The sequence below is a fragment of the Myotis nattereri genome (assembly GCF_964212035.1).
Source record: "Myotis nattereri genome assembly, chromosome: 2".
In the NCBI taxonomy this organism is placed as follows: domain Eukaryota; kingdom Metazoa; phylum Chordata; class Mammalia; order Chiroptera; family Vespertilionidae; genus Myotis; species Myotis nattereri.
Genome location: NC_138076.1, coordinates 180,551,107 through 180,569,139, shown reverse-complemented (window position 1 = coordinate 180,569,139; position 18,033 = coordinate 180,551,107). Strand labels below are relative to the sequence as shown.

At 39.3% G+C, this 18,033-nt stretch overlaps 1 protein-coding gene across 1 annotated transcript in view; it reads right to left on the bottom strand.

The window, feature by feature from the left end:
- Nucleotides 1–18,033, bottom strand: part of ITPR2 (inositol 1,4,5-trisphosphate receptor type 2) — a 423,569-nt gene that overhangs the window by 231,117 nt on the left and 174,419 nt on the right. The window contains exons 27-30 of the mRNA XM_081114981.1: nucleotides 3,746–3,835; nucleotides 3,506–3,631; nucleotides 1,435–1,557; nucleotides 601–801 (exon numbers count right to left, since the gene is read on the bottom strand). Of these exons, the coding sequence (XP_080971107.1) occupies nucleotides 601–801; nucleotides 1,435–1,557; nucleotides 3,506–3,631; nucleotides 3,746–3,835 (540 nt within the window). The remainder of the gene's footprint in view (nucleotides 1–600; nucleotides 802–1,434; nucleotides 1,558–3,505; nucleotides 3,632–3,745; nucleotides 3,836–18,033) is intronic.

Below are 18,033 nucleotides of genomic sequence, written 5' to 3'. Positions count from 1 at the left end.
CAACATATCCCTTGGTTCCTAGCGAGTCACTTACTCATTGCATAAATCTCACTCAATTCCAAACATCACAATGAAAATGGCCAAATAAATTCAGTACTGCATTCATTTGGTCTCCATACACATTTAACTTACTCTAAATAGCTAAGTTTTCAATTGTGATAAATCACTGATGAATAACTTCTATGAATTCAATTCCTTTTAAAGCCCTCTGCAAATAGTAGCAGAGAACACCCATTTGAGATTTCAGGAAGCGTGATAAAGGCACTGGAAAAGCAGAGTTTAACCCATTTTTGTTATACATTCAAAACTTGAAACTATAAAATGTTGTCACTTTCATTCTAAATAATCTACAATATTTTGTAGGATTTTTACCTTTATTTAAAATACACAAATTCATTAAGAAAAAGAAAAGCTCTTAGAAAATTATAAAATCAACTTATGCTACTTCACTAGAGGTAAGCAACACATATTCATGCTTAAGTAGTCATGATTAAATTATTTTCCAGAGTCTTTTCTTTTCCCTTGCTCTAAATTAACAGAAAATACTTATTTGATCATATTGTTTGAGTGAAGTGGGTAATGTGCAAACCGAGAACATACCTCTGTCATGATCATATCCTGGCATTTCTTCACATATTTACCATCTGCCTTTACAATCGTTTGTAAAAACCTCAGGTATTCCACGTGGCGGCCGTGTGTCTCGATGCAGTGCACAAAATGCTGCACGACTCTCTCGCTAATTTCATTGCACAGATGGTAATTGTTCATGAAGATGTGCCGCATGGTCTCTGCTTCAAGGAGCTAAAGAGAGAGGACTGTGCTCTTGTGATTCTGACAAGGTCAACTTTCTATTCTTCCTATAGTATATAGATGAGCACCCCTGCCTGTGATCAGTTTTATATTTTATGCAAAACCATAGTAAGCTTTCTGTGCAAGACTTTGACAAAATGCAGCGAGATCACTCACCATGAAAAGAAATCTGAGCTCACAAACAAATTTAGTTGGAAAAAATGAGCTGATTATCATCATGTGGGCAACAGTATTCTTGAGAATAATTTAATGATTGATTATTCAAAGTCAGCTCTTCCTTAGCATCAGCTGAGCCACATTTTACAGGGCAGAGTGAGCTCTCCCTTTGAGTTGTTCATATGTATCTTACTCATGGCACTGTAGAGTTAGTTCTTTCTTTTTCCTAAAATTAAACTATATACATATAAATAAAATCTTCAGCTGCAGGTAAAATTTATGTAATTTTTCAAGTTTCTTTAACTGTTTCCTTAATGAAAATAAAAGATATTCACTTTTAGGGCAAGAACCCTTTCCCTATTAGGAAAATAAAAATGAGGTGATGAATAAAATTCTATTCATCAATGCTGCTAAATTAAATGTGATGAACACATTATTACAAATATTAGAAGTCACTAAAATACTTACACCAGGTGTTAGGAACAAATTCAGATGTTTATGAAGGAGAACTTGATTCTGTGGATTTCCCCGACAGAAATTCTGCAGGAACGTGTGGGCGAGGTTCATTATTTCATTCATCTTTTCATCACTCTGTAAGTTAAAGAGTGGCCCATGATACAGAGAAACAAACAGATCAGAACAAAAATACTCTCAAGAAATATGTTCTTTCACACATGCCCTTCTTTTCTCTCTGCCACTGTTTCATACTCGACATTTTCTGTGCCTCTTCTGTTTCTTCACCTCTCCTGGTTATCCCCACAGAACACCTCTCCCCAATTTTCTAGATGTTTCTCGCTTCTTTATTTACCCTATTATCAGTTGTCGTTCACTCTTTCAACCCCCTTTGTTTCACCTCGCTTTCTCCCCAACCTTCCTGCCTGCCACTGTGTTTTCCCATCATTGTGCATAGCTGTCTCTTTCTCCTGCCTCTGACTCACATCTCCTCTCCTCCCTCCCTCTCTCTCTGGGCTCCACATTCTCTCTGGTCTCCCCTTCTCTATTGCACCCCCCAATTCCTCGCATTGCTCTCCTTTCTTGGCTTTTCCCTCTTTCCCAGTATTTCTATGTATTTGGATCTTCCTAGGGGTTTTATTTTCTTCTTCTCTTTCCCCACCTTCTATATCCCCCCCTTTCTCAACCTTCTCCCTTCCCACTGCTTGTCCCACACCTCTTCCTCCTCCTGCTGCCTCTTCTACTCCTCTGCTTCTGTTCCCTTGTCTTCTTGCCTTGTCCTAACCTGTTTCTCCTCCATACTTACTTTTCTTTATTCCCCCACCTCTAAATTTCTCTCTCTATGCATTTGTGACCCTATCTTCATTCTCTCCTCTTCCCTCTCTCTGCTCCTCCTTTTGCTATTAACTTTGTCTCTTATTTTCACCTCTTCCTTTTTCTCTTTGCTTTCTCCCTTACTTTTTCCCACTCTCTCGTTCCTGAGGTGAAGCAAGAAGAATGCAAGGTGAGCCTGGGACATTTTAATGTGCAGAATAGCAAAGAATGATGGGACACATTAGAGGACAGAGACACTGGCTTACAGAGCTAACTCCCTTCGTTAATTCTGAAACAATCTGAGAATCCAAATAAATAATACTAGAAAACTAGGATAACCCATTGAGAAAAACAAGCATCTACAAGTCCATACTGGTAGAAAGAAATAAATGAATAGATTGAAAGTGTGATTAAAAATGGAAATTTAGCCAAGCCGGTGTGGCTCCATGGTAGAGTGCCAACCTATGAACCAGGGGGTCAAGATTCTACTCCAAGTAAGGACACATGCCTGGATTGCAGGCAGCCGGTCAGTGATTCTCTCTCATCACTGATGCTTCTCTCTCTCACTCCCTCTCCCTTCCTCTCTGAAATCAGTAAAAAAAAAATATATTTTAAAGGGGGTAATATTTACACAGTTTCAAAGAAACTCTCCATAAAATACTTATTAGTGATAAAGGAAAAATGAGTACTTCACAGTGGAGAATCCTGGCAGACACAACTTTATCAACAAGGGGACAAACCAGAACTGTGTGCCGCCTGACAGGAAGTGGTGGGGAGAACTTTGTGTCACTTCCTTAAGATCCTGCCAAAGCTGCACAACTGAATCTAATCACGAGGAAACATCAGATGACCCAAAAGAAGGGACAGTCCTCCCAATAGTTGGTCTGCCTTCAAAAATGTCAATGTCGTGAAAGTCCCAGCCATCAGGAGATTTAAATAGACAGGACAACCCAACAGCACCTATTCCGCAAGTGGATCTTTCTGTCAAGGGGCCACGCATAAGATGATGGGAGTAATGTGAATGGCTTGTGAGGATTAAGTGGCAGCTCAGTGTCAAACTCTTCCCTGATCTGGAAGGCTATCATGTGATTATGTAGAAGAGTGTCCTTGTTTGTAGGAAATACACACTGAAGTGCTTGAGGGTGATGGGGAATCAGATCGCAGTCATACTTTCAAATAGCTCAAGGGAAAAAGTTCATTGTAACCTTGCTATACGTTTAAAATAGTATCAAAATAAAAAAAAATTAAAGAAAACAAGTAGCTAAGAACTAACCTTTTCATAGGGTATCTGCAGAAGATCCAGCACCACCGAATGAGCTCCCATGTTTTTCAGTAGCCGTTGATGCTGATTCCGACACTTTTTATTCTGTATGCAGAGTTTACTTAGCCGAATCAAAATCTTTTAAAAGAAGAGCAGTAAATATAACAAACCTAACATTTCATATAAAAGCTGCACAAAAATTCTTTACCATGCAAGCATTAACCCACAGAAAAATAGTTAACTTCTGCTAACCTCCTTCACAATCCGGTAGTTATTGCTCTTATTGCTGTCAATCTGAGGTATCCTTGTTCCATCCTGAACTGGACTCAAATTGTTTGATTCCTAAGATAAACACAAATACATATGTTTATGCCATATGTAGCATAGTGATAAATGTATTTATTTTGTAAAAAAATTAATAAATACATTTTGCAATTATTTTGTAATGAATGTATTATTCAACTTAGACATTTCCTTTGTGTTTGTTTGTGTTTTTTTCTATCCAATACAAAGTTCCTTGGCTTGCATGAGTCATGCTAATTACCATTTCCCAATAACAATCAAATTATAAGATAAGTAAAAGAAAAGTTATTACATATAACATTATCAGTGTATTTCTTTATGCTAAATTTATCAGACAAATCATGACTTTATATTGCCTAGAAGAGAAAAAACAGTAAAAGTTCAGGGCATAAAAGTATAATTATATCATCAGGGATGAACTTCAGGGGGAAAAAAGAGTAAAGGAGAATGTAATAATAGCTGGAAAACATTTCAGGAACACCTTAACCCACAAATTCCTTGGCAGGTTACCATGACATCCTTAAAGGCCAACCAAGCAAGTACAAAACCATGAAAATGAAGAAAGGAAAATAATATTTATATTAAAAATAATATTTTAAATCAATACGTTAATAAAGCTTATTAAGCGGACCTGAAAAAGAAAAAAATATTTCATTATAGCAACCATTATCTGTAGCATACAATAAAAAACAAATATATAGTATACAGATTTTAGATATCAAGTATTGGAGTCACCATATGAAAATAAAATGCCAGTTACAAACAACGTAATACATGAACATTTAATACCTAATCCATGCCTGGTATTAGGTAAGGTGAATGGGTCTAAAAGAAATACAAGATATGGTCCTTCCCACAGGAAAATCAGAGTCTACCTAAGAAAACAGAGAAATATAAAAATAAGGATTTGAACTGAGCAGAATTCACTACTCAGAGAGAGAGGGGAAACAGCTATCGCTTTAGACAGCTTTATGAAGGAGGTCAAGTTGAAGCCAAGGTCCTGAAAGATGAAAACCAGTTAAGTATGCAAGATTTGTGGGAAACTGGGAGATACCTGTCAGGTGAAGAAGTCTCCTGAGCCAAAGGCATTGCAGAAAAACAGACATCACAGTGTGCAGAAAGTGGCAAGAATTGACAGTGGATGTTGCAAGAAAGAGTGCAATTAAGTAAAGTAGAGCCTGATTACTGCACTGATTTACAATATGTACAAAATTGCACGTGGAAAAAATGTCAAGTTCAACTTGGGTAAAAAAAAACAAAGCAAAACACACACCTATATTGATGGTGTTGGGCTCTCTCCGTTAAAGGTGGCGCCAATCTAAACTCAGGAAAAAGCAACAAAAATATATAAAGCCAATAGATATTATTATTACTTCATTTGTACCAAGCTGTTGTTCCTACTCTGTTCCATAACAAATCACAAAGTTAATGAAAACCAAGAAAGAAAGAAAAAAAATTTCCTTGCAAGTCAAAGAATGTCAATGAAATATTGCAAACAAAGTGCCTTGATCAACATTGAGCCTTTGCCACTTCTCAGTAAGCTTTGTAATCCTTTTTTGCTTCTCTCCAGGCAACTATTGTCAAAGATGGAGGTTCCCAGCCTGAACTCTACCTTAGCAAGGAACCTCTTAGGCCACTTTTACCGAGCATATGGAAATTGCCTACACTCATTCCCTCTTTCCATCTGAAAATTTCCAGTATCACCCACAAGCCTGACTACCTTCCCTTCTGGGCCTCAGAGAGAAAGAACTCTTGATGCATGGATTTTTAAAATGCCATCTTCCCTGCCTCCTCTTCCTGCTTCCTTCCTATCTCTGTGCACAGGCCGTTTTTACCCTCTGCTGATTCTTTCTCATCTCTTTAAAAATATGGCCAAGTTGAGGCTACCCAAGCCCTTGCAGTGAACCTGCCCATTCCGGGAAGTCGTCTTGCATCTCCAATTACTGTTCCCACTAAATTTCTCCAAAGAATAATCTATAACAAATTGTGCTAAAGGTGTTGTATGTGCCAATGACTTTCATTACCAAAACTTTCTCTTAGCACTTGATTTGGTGTTTTACTACCATGTTCTTCAAACCCCGCTCTTTTTGTTTTATTGTGGTGTGGGACTCTTCCAGGTTACCTGCTACCTTTCTGACCACCTTGTCTCTTTCATTCAATAGAATTAGACCTGCAAAAAGTAAAGGACATGAACACTGAAAGCCTTCGAAACATCACTGTAGAATTCAGGGCTGTGTCATTTATTTCTACAAATAAATTCTAGGAGGAAAATGAAAGCCGTTCAACTCCACGCCAGGTAAATAAGAGAGAAAAACATGCAAGATATTGTCTGTAAGACAATAAACACTAAGTGAATCCTAAAACATTATAGGAAAAAATAAAAAACTATATATGTAAGTGAAGCCAGTGCAGAGGAGGGAAGGAGCCCAAGTGCTAATACAAATGGAAACTATTTAGATAGAGACTGGAGGTAAGAGAATGAGACAAATGGGCTTTCTATTTGATAGCAACAATAATTTATAGTGAGAAGTGCCGGAGACCAAGTCCAGTTGGTCATAATTTCAAGAGTTTCATCAAAAGGTTGATGATATTTGGGGACTCAACAGGGTTGAGTCACACATGTAGTCACCTGCATCTGGGAATGGCTGAGGGCATTTCCCCAAACCTGAATAGGATACATTAAATAGATTGTGGCTGCCAGACAGCTAAAAGGCAAATTAATCTACATGTTATTGCCTCCTACTGGCCAAACACCTGAACAGCCGTAGGCTAATTCTTCCATTCTGACAATGCTTGTATATACCCTTTGAAGTGTATATCTCTGCCTCACCTCAGGACAAATTGTGTTAATAAAAAGCATGGGGTCCTGGGGATGGGAGAACATAAGACCTTAGACTTTAAGACCTTAGAACTTAGCTCCTTTAGCTAAGCTCCTCTGACCCCCAATGCCTTTCAAAATTATATCTCGTCTCCGGACTCTTTATTAGTCTCTGGATTCTTATTTAACATCTACACACGGCCTTCTCCAGATTCCTGAACCTTTCTTGATGCTGGGATAAGAACCCTGGCAGAGAAGTAGAAATTGCAAAATCTAAACATATAATTAAATTTCCCTTTCTGATCATAAAAGTGAAAGCTGAATTTTATTTTTTTAATGTTTTTATTGACTTCAGAGAAAAAAAAGGGAGAGGGAGGGAGGACTAGAAACATCAATGATGAGAGAGAATCATTGATCGGCTGCCTCCTGCATGCCTCCTACTGGGGATGAAGCCCAAAACTTGGGCTTGTGCCTTAATTGCAAATCTAGCCAAACCGTAAACGCCCTGGTTCATGAGTCATTGCTCAACCACTGAGATACACTGGCTGGGTAGAAGCTGACTTTTTAAAAGACTTTATTGCCCTGCTTAGGTGGCTTGGTTGATTGGAGCATAGTCCTGTACACCAAGAGGTTGCGGGTTCAATTCCTGGTCAGGACACATATCTAGGTTACTGGTTCGATCCCCAGGCAAGGTATGTACAGGAAGCAACTGATAGATGTTTCTCTCTCACATTAATCTTTCTCTATCTCTCACCACCACCCCCTTCTTTTCTAAAATCAATTTTTTAAAGATCATATTCATTTTTCTCTAGAAGAGAAGAAATATTAAAGAAAACCAATTTTGTACCACAAAGCAGGATTAAGATATTACCAAGTCCAAAGACTGACAAAGCTCCTAAGGTAGAAAAGAGAGCTTTTGGATATATGTCAACTTAAAAAACAAACAAACAAAAAACACACAGTTAAAATAAAGGGAAACCTTTGGCAGATATATTCAAGTCTATTTTTCAAACAATGACCTAAAGAAAAAGCAACTGTCTTGTTTTAAGAAAAGTATCTCACACAAAGCTCATACTACATTAATCTCATAATACATTACAAAAAAGCTCTTTAGTTCAACCAAGGGGAGGATATAGACAATGCTAACCTCTATAAGTATAAGAATTATGAAGAATAAATATTTTGATTAAAAATTGCCAGCAGTCTACAAAAGGAGTCAACACTGGAGAATTCAATAAACAGCCCCTTTTAATTTTAGAAAATAATTTAATGTAATTAAACTGAACACCAACATGGACCCACAGAACATCTGGATGACTCCAAAGCAGTAATTAGGGGAATTTAAGAAATACGTAAACTATATAACCATGGTTAAGTTTTGTTTTCGTATTTTGATGCCCAAATGCTCCAAGTTGAAGGTGTTCCAAGAGTTTTCCTCCACAAAGAGGAGAAATTGGTTGTATTTTTATATCTTATACAACTTTCGTCCTAGGTCAGTGGCCAAATCTACAAAGCCCTGGCTTTATTCTAATGACAAAATACTAGTAAGGTGGAAAATGTAGAGGTGTAATTTGATTCAAAGTCCTGAAACTGAGTAGGCTCCAAAAAAGTGTGCAATACTAAGAACAGTGGCATGCTTATAGATATCCAAATTTTCCTTTTGACAACAGTGATGAAGAAAAATGACTGCACTCCAAAAGTCCTTGTACTTTATTGTAATTGCCTTCTATCATCTGGAAGAATTTAATTTTATTTCCTCTAATGCAATATGGAAAACTACTTAGTTAAGTGATTTTAGAGAGGCAGCCAGATTTTTAACTGCATAGTATATACTGTAACATAAAGTAGTAGTAGATTCAGAAACAACACATCAAGAATACTCTAGAAGGATCTAGAATTTTCTAGAAGAGTCTGCAAACTGGAAAGGCAGCAGGATTCTAGGTAAAGACTCAAAGAGTGAATACCTAATCAAATGTTGGATCTTATTACGGCTTCCATTTACAATTTATTTTGCATCAGACAAGGACACTCATATATCAAGAGTAAAACGATACAAGAAAATAATACTGTGTGAACTATATAATGAACTAAATATTGGCACCAATTAATGGAGCTCCATCTCCTTCATTTAAACAAGGGAAATCATGCTTTTAAGAAAGAACTTTCCAAATCCAACAATGTAGGACTGCCCGCACCTGCAGCTGGATGATTCAAATAGCTTAGTGCATGTCTTCTCCTTGTCCCCACCACACTGAAGTTAAAGGATGACCCTCCTCACAGGACTGCAAAGCATTTTGCTCACCATCTGAATCCTTGGCCTTCTCTTTCTGTAACCTCTATTCAACCGAATTCAGAGGCGTCATTTACCAATCACTCTCCTCCCAACTTCAGATGTCAAATATCTTCCCTTCCCCTGCCCACCTCCCTCCAAAACATAAAAAAAATCTAATAATCAGTCTTTTGTATGTGACTGACCAAACAGATTATAATTTAATTGAAGCTCTTATAATAAATGTCACCTCCTTCAGATAACCTCGTTGTGGGATGATTAGGTATTTTTTCTCCTGCCATCTAAGAGTAATATCATGTAATAGGCATTTTAGGGAGATATTTAGAGTGTTGTAGAATCCCAAAAATTACCCTTAATCTACTTATCTGACCTTGCATGTGAAGCTAATAATCCTGGCTCATGGGTGAGTTTCTGTTTCCCTGGTTGGCGCCTAAGGGTGCTTGAAGACTTGGCCTGAGATCTACAGTGCACAGAAGAGGCTCTGTCCACCATTCCTAGTAGATAATTTCCCTCCAGACATCACTCAACTCAGGCCCAAGTCCCTTCTCTTCCAGAGGGTAAATACATATTCCTAACCCTATCCCAAACCTGTTTTCCCTTCCCAACACAAATACAGTATTAGTATTTTTTTACTCATTTGATGTCATGTGAATGAGTATTTAATAATGGTTAATCAGAGGTCCTAGAAAACTCCCCTTTATCCTTGACTATCTGTATCTCTGGTACATACAGTAACAAGAAAGAATGTGCTACTGGCGTGTATTATTTGCTTAGAGAGATAGTGGGAAAATAAAGACTAGACTAATGATAAGTATGTTCGATGTAAATGAATAGCTGTTTTCATAAGAATGTAATTATAGCACAGACATCCATTATAAAACAGAAATGTACAACACTTTTTATATAATACTTTTTACAATATTTGTATACTATAATATATAATACTCTTTAATATAATACTTGCCACTATTACATAAAATGTAGAAAGGATGGGCAACCCTTTAGTCAGCAGGGTGACTTAGAAGCACTGTACAGGAAATGAAAACAGGGATATAATAGAGCTCACAGAGACTATGTCTGGTACCTGATATGTGAGTGGAAGAAGCTTCGCTGGTCACATTCATATGATAGCCCACACCAACGTAGCTGTGAGAGGGCGTTAGATGCACAGAATGTGGGAAAAAGGAATCAGCACCTTCTTTTAGACTCACTCTTTAGCAAGAAAATATTGCAGAAATGTTTATGCTTCACCTAATGGTATTTGTTCTGATTTGAATGAATCAACTTCCATAGTTTCCTTATAAGCCATTTTCTGAGGAAAAGAAACCATATAGGAACTTTAATCCTCACTAACAACTTATAATAAATTGAGAACAAATAGCAAAGTGGAAAAAAAATACAAGTCAGGTAGTTTATGCTAAAACAGCATAAATTTAATTCAAGCCAAAAGACAAGTGGGGAAAGATTCTTATAGTGGAAGTAATTCAAAGAACCAAATTCATATAAAAATTCACATTACAACCAAATAGAATGAAGATGTGTAAAGTAACATTTGGCTCAAAATAAAAAATTAGTTTTCAGACCCATGTCTTGTGAAAGGCCTTATTAACTGATACTCATCTTTAGCAATTAACTAAGGTAGCCTTAGCTCAGGCATAAAGGACAGGAGTATCTAATCTAATAAAAGAGAAACATGCAAATTGACTGTAACTTCACTACACCCAAGCCATGCCCACCAGCCAATCAGGGCAACTGTATGCAAATTAACCCAACCAAGATGGTGGCTGGCAGCCACGGAGCTGGAGCAAGCAGGAGGCTTGATTGCCCCGGCAATGGAGGAAGCCAAGCTTCCCGCCTACCTGGACAGCTGCAGCCTCCACTAAAGGCAACAAAGTTTCAATTATAGAAGATAAATAAATCCCAGACACCTGCTTCTAGCCAGTCTCCACTGGGGGCTTGGGTGGCTGGGGGCCATGGCCAGCCTGCAAACAGCCATCAGCCCCTCACCCAGTCTGGCCACACCCTCATGGGGTGAGGGTCCCTACTGGGGGCCTTGGTCAGCCTGAAAACTGCCATCAGCCCCTCCCTCAAACTGGCCATGCACCCCAGCAGGACACCCCACCCTGAAGGGGGTGTGGCCAGCCTGAAAACGGCCCTCAGCCCCTCACCCAGGCTGGCCAGGCACCCCAGTGGGGACCTCCACCCTGATCTGAGATACCCTTCAGGGCAAACCAGCCAGCCCCCACCCATGCACCAGGCTTCTATCCTATATAATAAAAGGGTAATATGCAAATTGACCCTAACAGCAGAACAACTGGGAATGACTGGTCACTATGACACACACTGACCACCAGGGGGCAGACGCTCAATGCAGGAGCTGCCCCCTGGTGGTCAGTGAACAGCCACAGGGGGAGCTCCGCTCAGCCACAAGCCAGGCTGACAGCTGCCAGTACAGTGGTGGTGGTGGAAGCCTCTCCCGCCTCCTCAGCAGTTCTAAAAATGTCAGACTGCAGCTTAGACCTGCTCCCTGCTGGCAAGTAGACATACCCTGAGGGCTCCCGGTCTGCCAGAGGGATGTCTGACTGCCTGCTTAGGCCCAATTCCCCAGGGAGCAGGCCTAAACTAGCAGGTGGACATCCCCCGAGGGGTCCAAGACTGCGAGAGGGCACAGGCCGGGCTGAGGATCCCCCTGCCCCGAGTGCACAAATTTTTGTGCACCGGGCCTCTAGTATGTCATATAAACAAGTAAAATATATGATGAGGTCTGAGGCAAAAAATAGAAAACAGAGACAAGAAAATAAATCCCATGAAAGGAAAACTCAGAAAATCACTCTCCAAAATTAATGGATAAAAGTTCTTTGTGCAATTACGATAGCATCCCTCAACCAGATAGTGTAGGAAGAGAGAGCTGTCTAAAACTCATGGATGTTTCTGGACCAAGTCATGAAGGTTAGACATTCTACCAGTTACTTTCATCACGAGTCTGTCAATCACAAGTTTTGCCAAAGAAACAAAGTTCATACAGAACTATTTCCTGCTGTGCAGAATCCAAGTACTTACACTTGGGGAAGCACAATTTTCTTTCAAGATATCCTTCTAGAATCTAGAGGGAACTGCCTCCTTGCCTGTTTGCTTCATCAAAGAAAAAGGATCAGATGTGGTAGGCAAAAAATGGAAACCAGTCTTTACTTTTAAAGAGTAATGGGGCCCAAGCCGGTTTGGCTCAGTGGATAGAGCATCGGCCTGCCGACTCAAGGGTCCCAGGTTCGATTCCGGTCAAGGGCATGTACCTTGGTTGCAGGCACATCCCCGTGGGGAGTGTGCAGGAGGCAGCTGATCGATGTTTCTCTCTCATCGATGTTTCTAACTCTCTATCCCTCTCCCTTCTTCTCTGTAAAAAATCAATAAAATATATTTTAAAAAAAAAAAGAGTAATGGGATGTGGACCATCAGTCAAAGAAGGTGTGGCTAGGGAGAAATAGAAAAACAAAACAAAACAAAATGAAGAGAAGGGAAGGGAAGAAAAGGAGAAAAGGAAAGGAATTAAATTCATTCTCTCACTAAGATAAATCTGCAAACTAAAATTCAAGTGCCTGTGAGGAAAGCTGGTGTTCAGAAAGAACACAAAACACTCAACAATGAGATTGTATCATTAAATGCAAACAATCAGGAACTCTTCTGAAAGGACTTATAAATAGAAGGCTGTTTAACATCATCATAAAGTGAGAAATACTACTTCTCACCCCAGGTGGGTCCCCCTGGTTGCCACATGCCCAGGATACTCCACAGCATCACCCAGCATAGATAAAGAACAGCTTTATTGGGAAAGGGGAAATACAAGCTGAATGTCAACAAGAGTAGAGAAGGCATGTAGCCCCCTTCTTTCCGTCATCCCAAAAAAGGTGCTGAGCACTCTGCTCAACAGGAGTATGGGTCTAGATTTCTGAGGAACTGCGCCCATACCCCCACCTCATTGAAATTCTTCAGGGCAAGTCGGAGAGTAACCTATCAATCAAGATAGGTTACCAGGCTCTGCACCAGGCTCTCTGGAACTGATCAGGGACTCCAGCTATGGACCCACAGGAATTGGACTGCTCCTCCTGAAGGGCAGAAGCCACAGGTCCCATCAGAAACCAAATTAGGGAACAGCCTCTTAGAAGAGAAGATAACCACCCCACTTCCACCCCCCCACCCCCCCCACACACACACACACACACATTCACAAAACGCGTCTGGCCAGCTTGTTGTCCAGACAACCCAGAGTGAGCCCTGGGGATATTTTTTTCAGTTCATTTTATTCCTTACATCACACATCCATTAAAAGAGCAAAAAGTTATGAAGCAAAACCCAGAAGATATAAATCTAGAATGCATGAATATGACAAAGAATCTACTGGAAACCCTGAAAACGAAAATACTAGTAGGTATTGTCTTTGAAGTAAAAACTAGGTAGGTGGTTTAAACATCAGACTTTAGATCAGTGAGAGAGTGTTGTGTTTTTGTTAAAGAAGCAGGAACCACACATAGGGATTACAGATGAGAGATAAATATAGATATATCCATATAGGCACAATCACTGTGCAGAAAAATTAACAGCCAAAACAGATAACATGAGTGGGCACTTCTTTAAGAAGCACTGTGATACCCAAGTGGCCTGCTTCCCAACCCTTAATTAAGAGGTGGATGAACATGAAGGGCAATCCTGACTTAACCCACTCGGATACAGTTTCCGAAGTTAATCCCTCCTTCCTATATTTAGAAGTCAACATGTATTTGAATGTGATGAATTAGTAATGCTACGGATACTGCCAACTTGCTATACTCTAGCTTTTAAGCTTTCAGCAATGATGGTATAGTCTTCAGTGCCCTGGAAGATATGTTTAATAAAAGGAAACACTATAATACACAAAAACACAATGGATTTATTATATGACCAAGTCCATCCCATCCTCCTATTTATAAGAAATCAAGTACAGTAATGGGATCATTTTGGACCATATATGAGATTTGTTCATAGATGGACCATAAATTCACATTTATTGCCCAGAGTAAACACAACTTATCACTGGGGGGGGGGGGGGGGGGAACACACAACACTTTTATGTTATTGGAAACATTCTTTTATGACTAAAATGAAGAACCACATTAAGTTATCTGGTCTTCTGATATCTAAGCAGGCACCTCGTTATATCAGTATGAGCTGTTTGAAAACAATGTCAATCATCCTGTGTTCAGAGCCTTTGTAAGGGTTTACTACACAACAAAGGATGATTATCTGTATGACCTGCTAGAGAGCTGCCTGTGACTGGCTGTTTCCATTCGGATTGTGACATATTTCATCCTGTTGACAATAAACTTTCACTGTCTTTGGCAGTTGGTTCATTGCAGAACATGGATTGTTTGGCTGTGTACAAGTTAGTAACTCTGTAGTTTCGCACTTTTTTTCACCTAATATTCATCAATTATAATGTTCTATTCTCCTGGCTCCTCAATCCACCTACTTGTATACAGCCACTTCCCTGGCTCATGCTTACATAACCTCACACCTGAACATGGACAAGAGGCTCCTAATTGGTCCCCACCCCTCGTCTCCTGTTCTGCGGAACCACCATGGGTTCTGCCAGACCATTTCCTAGACAGTCTACTCCTCTCCCTACCCAAGAATCTTCAAAGGCTCCCAAATTCCAGTTACTTCAAATACAAATCACTTATTCTTGCTGAACTCTGCTTCTCTTGTTACTATTTTTGAATCCATTAGCTAAGTAAATCCTCCCAATCCTTCCAAGTAGGAAAGCCTTCTCCATGCAGCCAGGCCCACAGTGGCCTCTCCCTCTCCTGTACTCCACAGCTCAGTATTGAATCAAACGTTACATCATACTGTTTTAAGGATCCATTCTGTGTGCTCATTCTTTGACACCAAGAGTCAAATCTCGAATATGAGACTTGATTCCAGATATCAAACTTGAAGAAGGGAAATGAGAAATTCAGGTGTGTACAGAGGCAAGGAGGCATGATGGTGCACAGACTGAAATAGCACTTTAAGCAGAATGTTCAAAACAAAGATTTTTGCTCTGGGGAAACTTGACAGCAATCAAGTAGAGGAAGTTCAGACGGGGCTGACATTGCCTCAAACCCGGAATCAGAGAACAGACATTACAAGGATAAATACAGGGGCTGGAAATAAAAGAGAGTTTTCCACTGTTGAGAACTGTCGAATATAGAATATGACAAAGTAGGAGTTGTACAACACTTCTGAGTGATAGATAAAATATTTAAAATATCTTTAAGTTAAGAGAAGGAAACAATTGGAGGCCAGAAAGACATCAAATTTTCAAAAGGGTTATCAAACACTGGATTTAATTTTGGCCTTGATGGCATCAGTCTGTACCTGATAACCTGGACACTGAGGTTGTTGCTATTGTTGCTTTTGTTTAAAGATTTTTTAATGATTTTTTTAGAGAAAGAGAGAGAGAGAGACGCACTGATATCAGAGCAAACATCGATCACTCCCCCTACCAGGGATGAAGTCCGCAACCCAGGCATATGCCCTGACTGGGAATCAAACAGGCGACGTTTCAGTGCACGGAATGATGCCGAACCAACTGAGCCACACTGGCCAGGGCTGGACACTGAGTTTTAATATGTCTCATACACACACACAAGGAAAGGAAGCAAAGCCTGGTTCCCAAGCAAGATGGAAGGTCTGATCAGAGAGCCTGCCTTGGAACCAGGAATACCTAAAGGAGATACCTACAGAGATAAAGCAGGGGAAGATGGGTCCACAGAAGAGCAAAGGAGCACGTCTTGGATTTGGCCTGGCAGGAGCCATAAAAACAGGTGTGGGGAGAATAACTCTCCTGAGCTCCTATATACAAAGACAAGCCCACTTATCTCAAGATTGGGACTAGCATTCCCAATAAAGGAGCCTTAAAATTCCCAAGCCAAAAACGTTGTTCCATATGGTTACAAAACATATTTTAAAGTGCCTCACAGATGCAACGGAAATCTTCTCTGGATTAAACATAAGCCTCAGAGTCATTCCACATATAAAGTTCTAAAGAATCTAAATTCATAATATTTTTAAATTACTAAGTATCTAAGTAAACACATTCCCAAGGACTTCTGCAATAATAGCGAACTTAAACCTGCAAATGGCCCTCTATTACAAAACAACTAGATCCTAGATATAGAACCTATTTTAAGTACATTTCTAGATTCACAGAAAATAAAGGATGACCCCAAAAGAGCCCACCCTCCATCTACAAAGGAAAAAAAAAATGTAACCTGAAGCCAGATCAGAGAGGTCCAAGCTGCAAGGTAACATAAGTTTCCCTGAAGGCAAATGTCAATACTACTAGCTCTGTAAGCCAGAGAGTAAGTTTACTCTGAGCAAGTGTCAAATTTGAGGAGCTCACCCAGACCACTGCCTTCTGACTTGGTCTCAGGCTAGCAGTGCCCCCTGGCCACAGCCATAGGCCATCACAGATACTCTAAGGAGAAAAGCATGCCAGATTTCAACCTCCAGGTCTGAAGTCAAAGATAGGAGCTCAATGTCTACTCAAATGTTTAGAGCTGCTTTACTCAAAATTGGAAGCAACCAAGATGCCCTTCAATAGATAAATGGGTAAACAAACTGTAGTACATCCAGACAAGGGAGTTTTTTCAGTGATAAAAAAGAAAAAAAGAAAAATGAACTAGCCAGTTATAAAACAGGGGTGGGGAACCTTTTTTTCCGCCAAGGGCCATTTAAATATTTATAACATCATTCGCAGGGCAATACAAAATTATCAACTTAAAAATCAGCCTGCTATATTTGGTCAAACATTTAATTAACTCACCCCTAATGCCTTGGCAGGGCCAGATCAAATGATTTTGCAGGCCTTATATGGCCCACAGGCCGTATGTTCCCCATCCCTGTGCTAAAAGGACATGGAAGAACCTCAAATGTCCATTAGTAAATGAAAAAAGCCAGTCTGCAAAAAGCTATATACGGTATGACTGCAACTATATGAAATTCTGGAGAAGGCATAACTACAACGGGACTAAAAATTATCAGTGGTGCCCTAGCTGGTCTGGCTCAGTAGATAGAGCATCAGCCTGTGGACTCAGGGTCCCAGGTTCAATTCTGGTCAAGGGCACATGCCTGGATTGCGGGCTTGACCCTAGTGGGGGGGTTGTGCAGGAGGCAGCTGATCAATGATTCTCTCTCATCATTGATGTTTCTATCTCTCTCTTCCTCTCCCTTCCTCTCTGAAATCAATATATATATATATATATATATATATATATATATATATATATATATATTTTTTTTTTAAATATATCAGTGGTTGCCAAGGTTCATGAGGAAGGACAAATGGAAGAGCAGAGCAGACTTTCAGGGCAGTCTAACACTGTAATGGTGGATAAATGACATGTATTTGTTAGAAGCCATACAATTGTACAACACAAAGAATGAATCTAAAGTAAACTATGGACTTTAATAATAATGTGTCGATATTGGCTCATCAATTGTAACAAATATACCAAACCTAGGTACATTAATAACAGAGGAAATGGGGAGAATCATTAATATATGGGGAAGTTCTGTATTTTCTATACAAGTTCTTTTCTAAATCTGAAAATAAATTCTATTTTAAAAAATATATATATAAGCTCAGTTCAAAGATGACCAAAAATATAATGAAGTGAGAGTCATAAGAAACTCTCAAATAATTTAGATCATGGAATTATTACATACAGGCTATAAAAGATCCTTATGTAATCACAAAAATAGCAAGCAACAAAATGTGATTGTAAATGACCAAATATATTTGAAAAAAACATTATTTCACATATGAAAAATATAATTGCTGGAACTTAAAAGTCAATAGGTGGAGTAATTGGCCAATAAGACATATCTAAGTAGATTCATATGACTCTAAAGAAATTTTTCGAATTCAGCACAAAGTCCCATGTAAGGGAAATATAAAAAGGAAACTAGTAGATCTGGAGGCAATAAAAAGGTTTAACATACATTTAGTTAGAGTTTCAGAATTAAAGCAAGACACTAGTCTACAGACAGCAAACTTCTCAACAGAAGCAACAAAAAGCCAGAAAACATGCATTACTATAACCAGAAGTCAAAGAA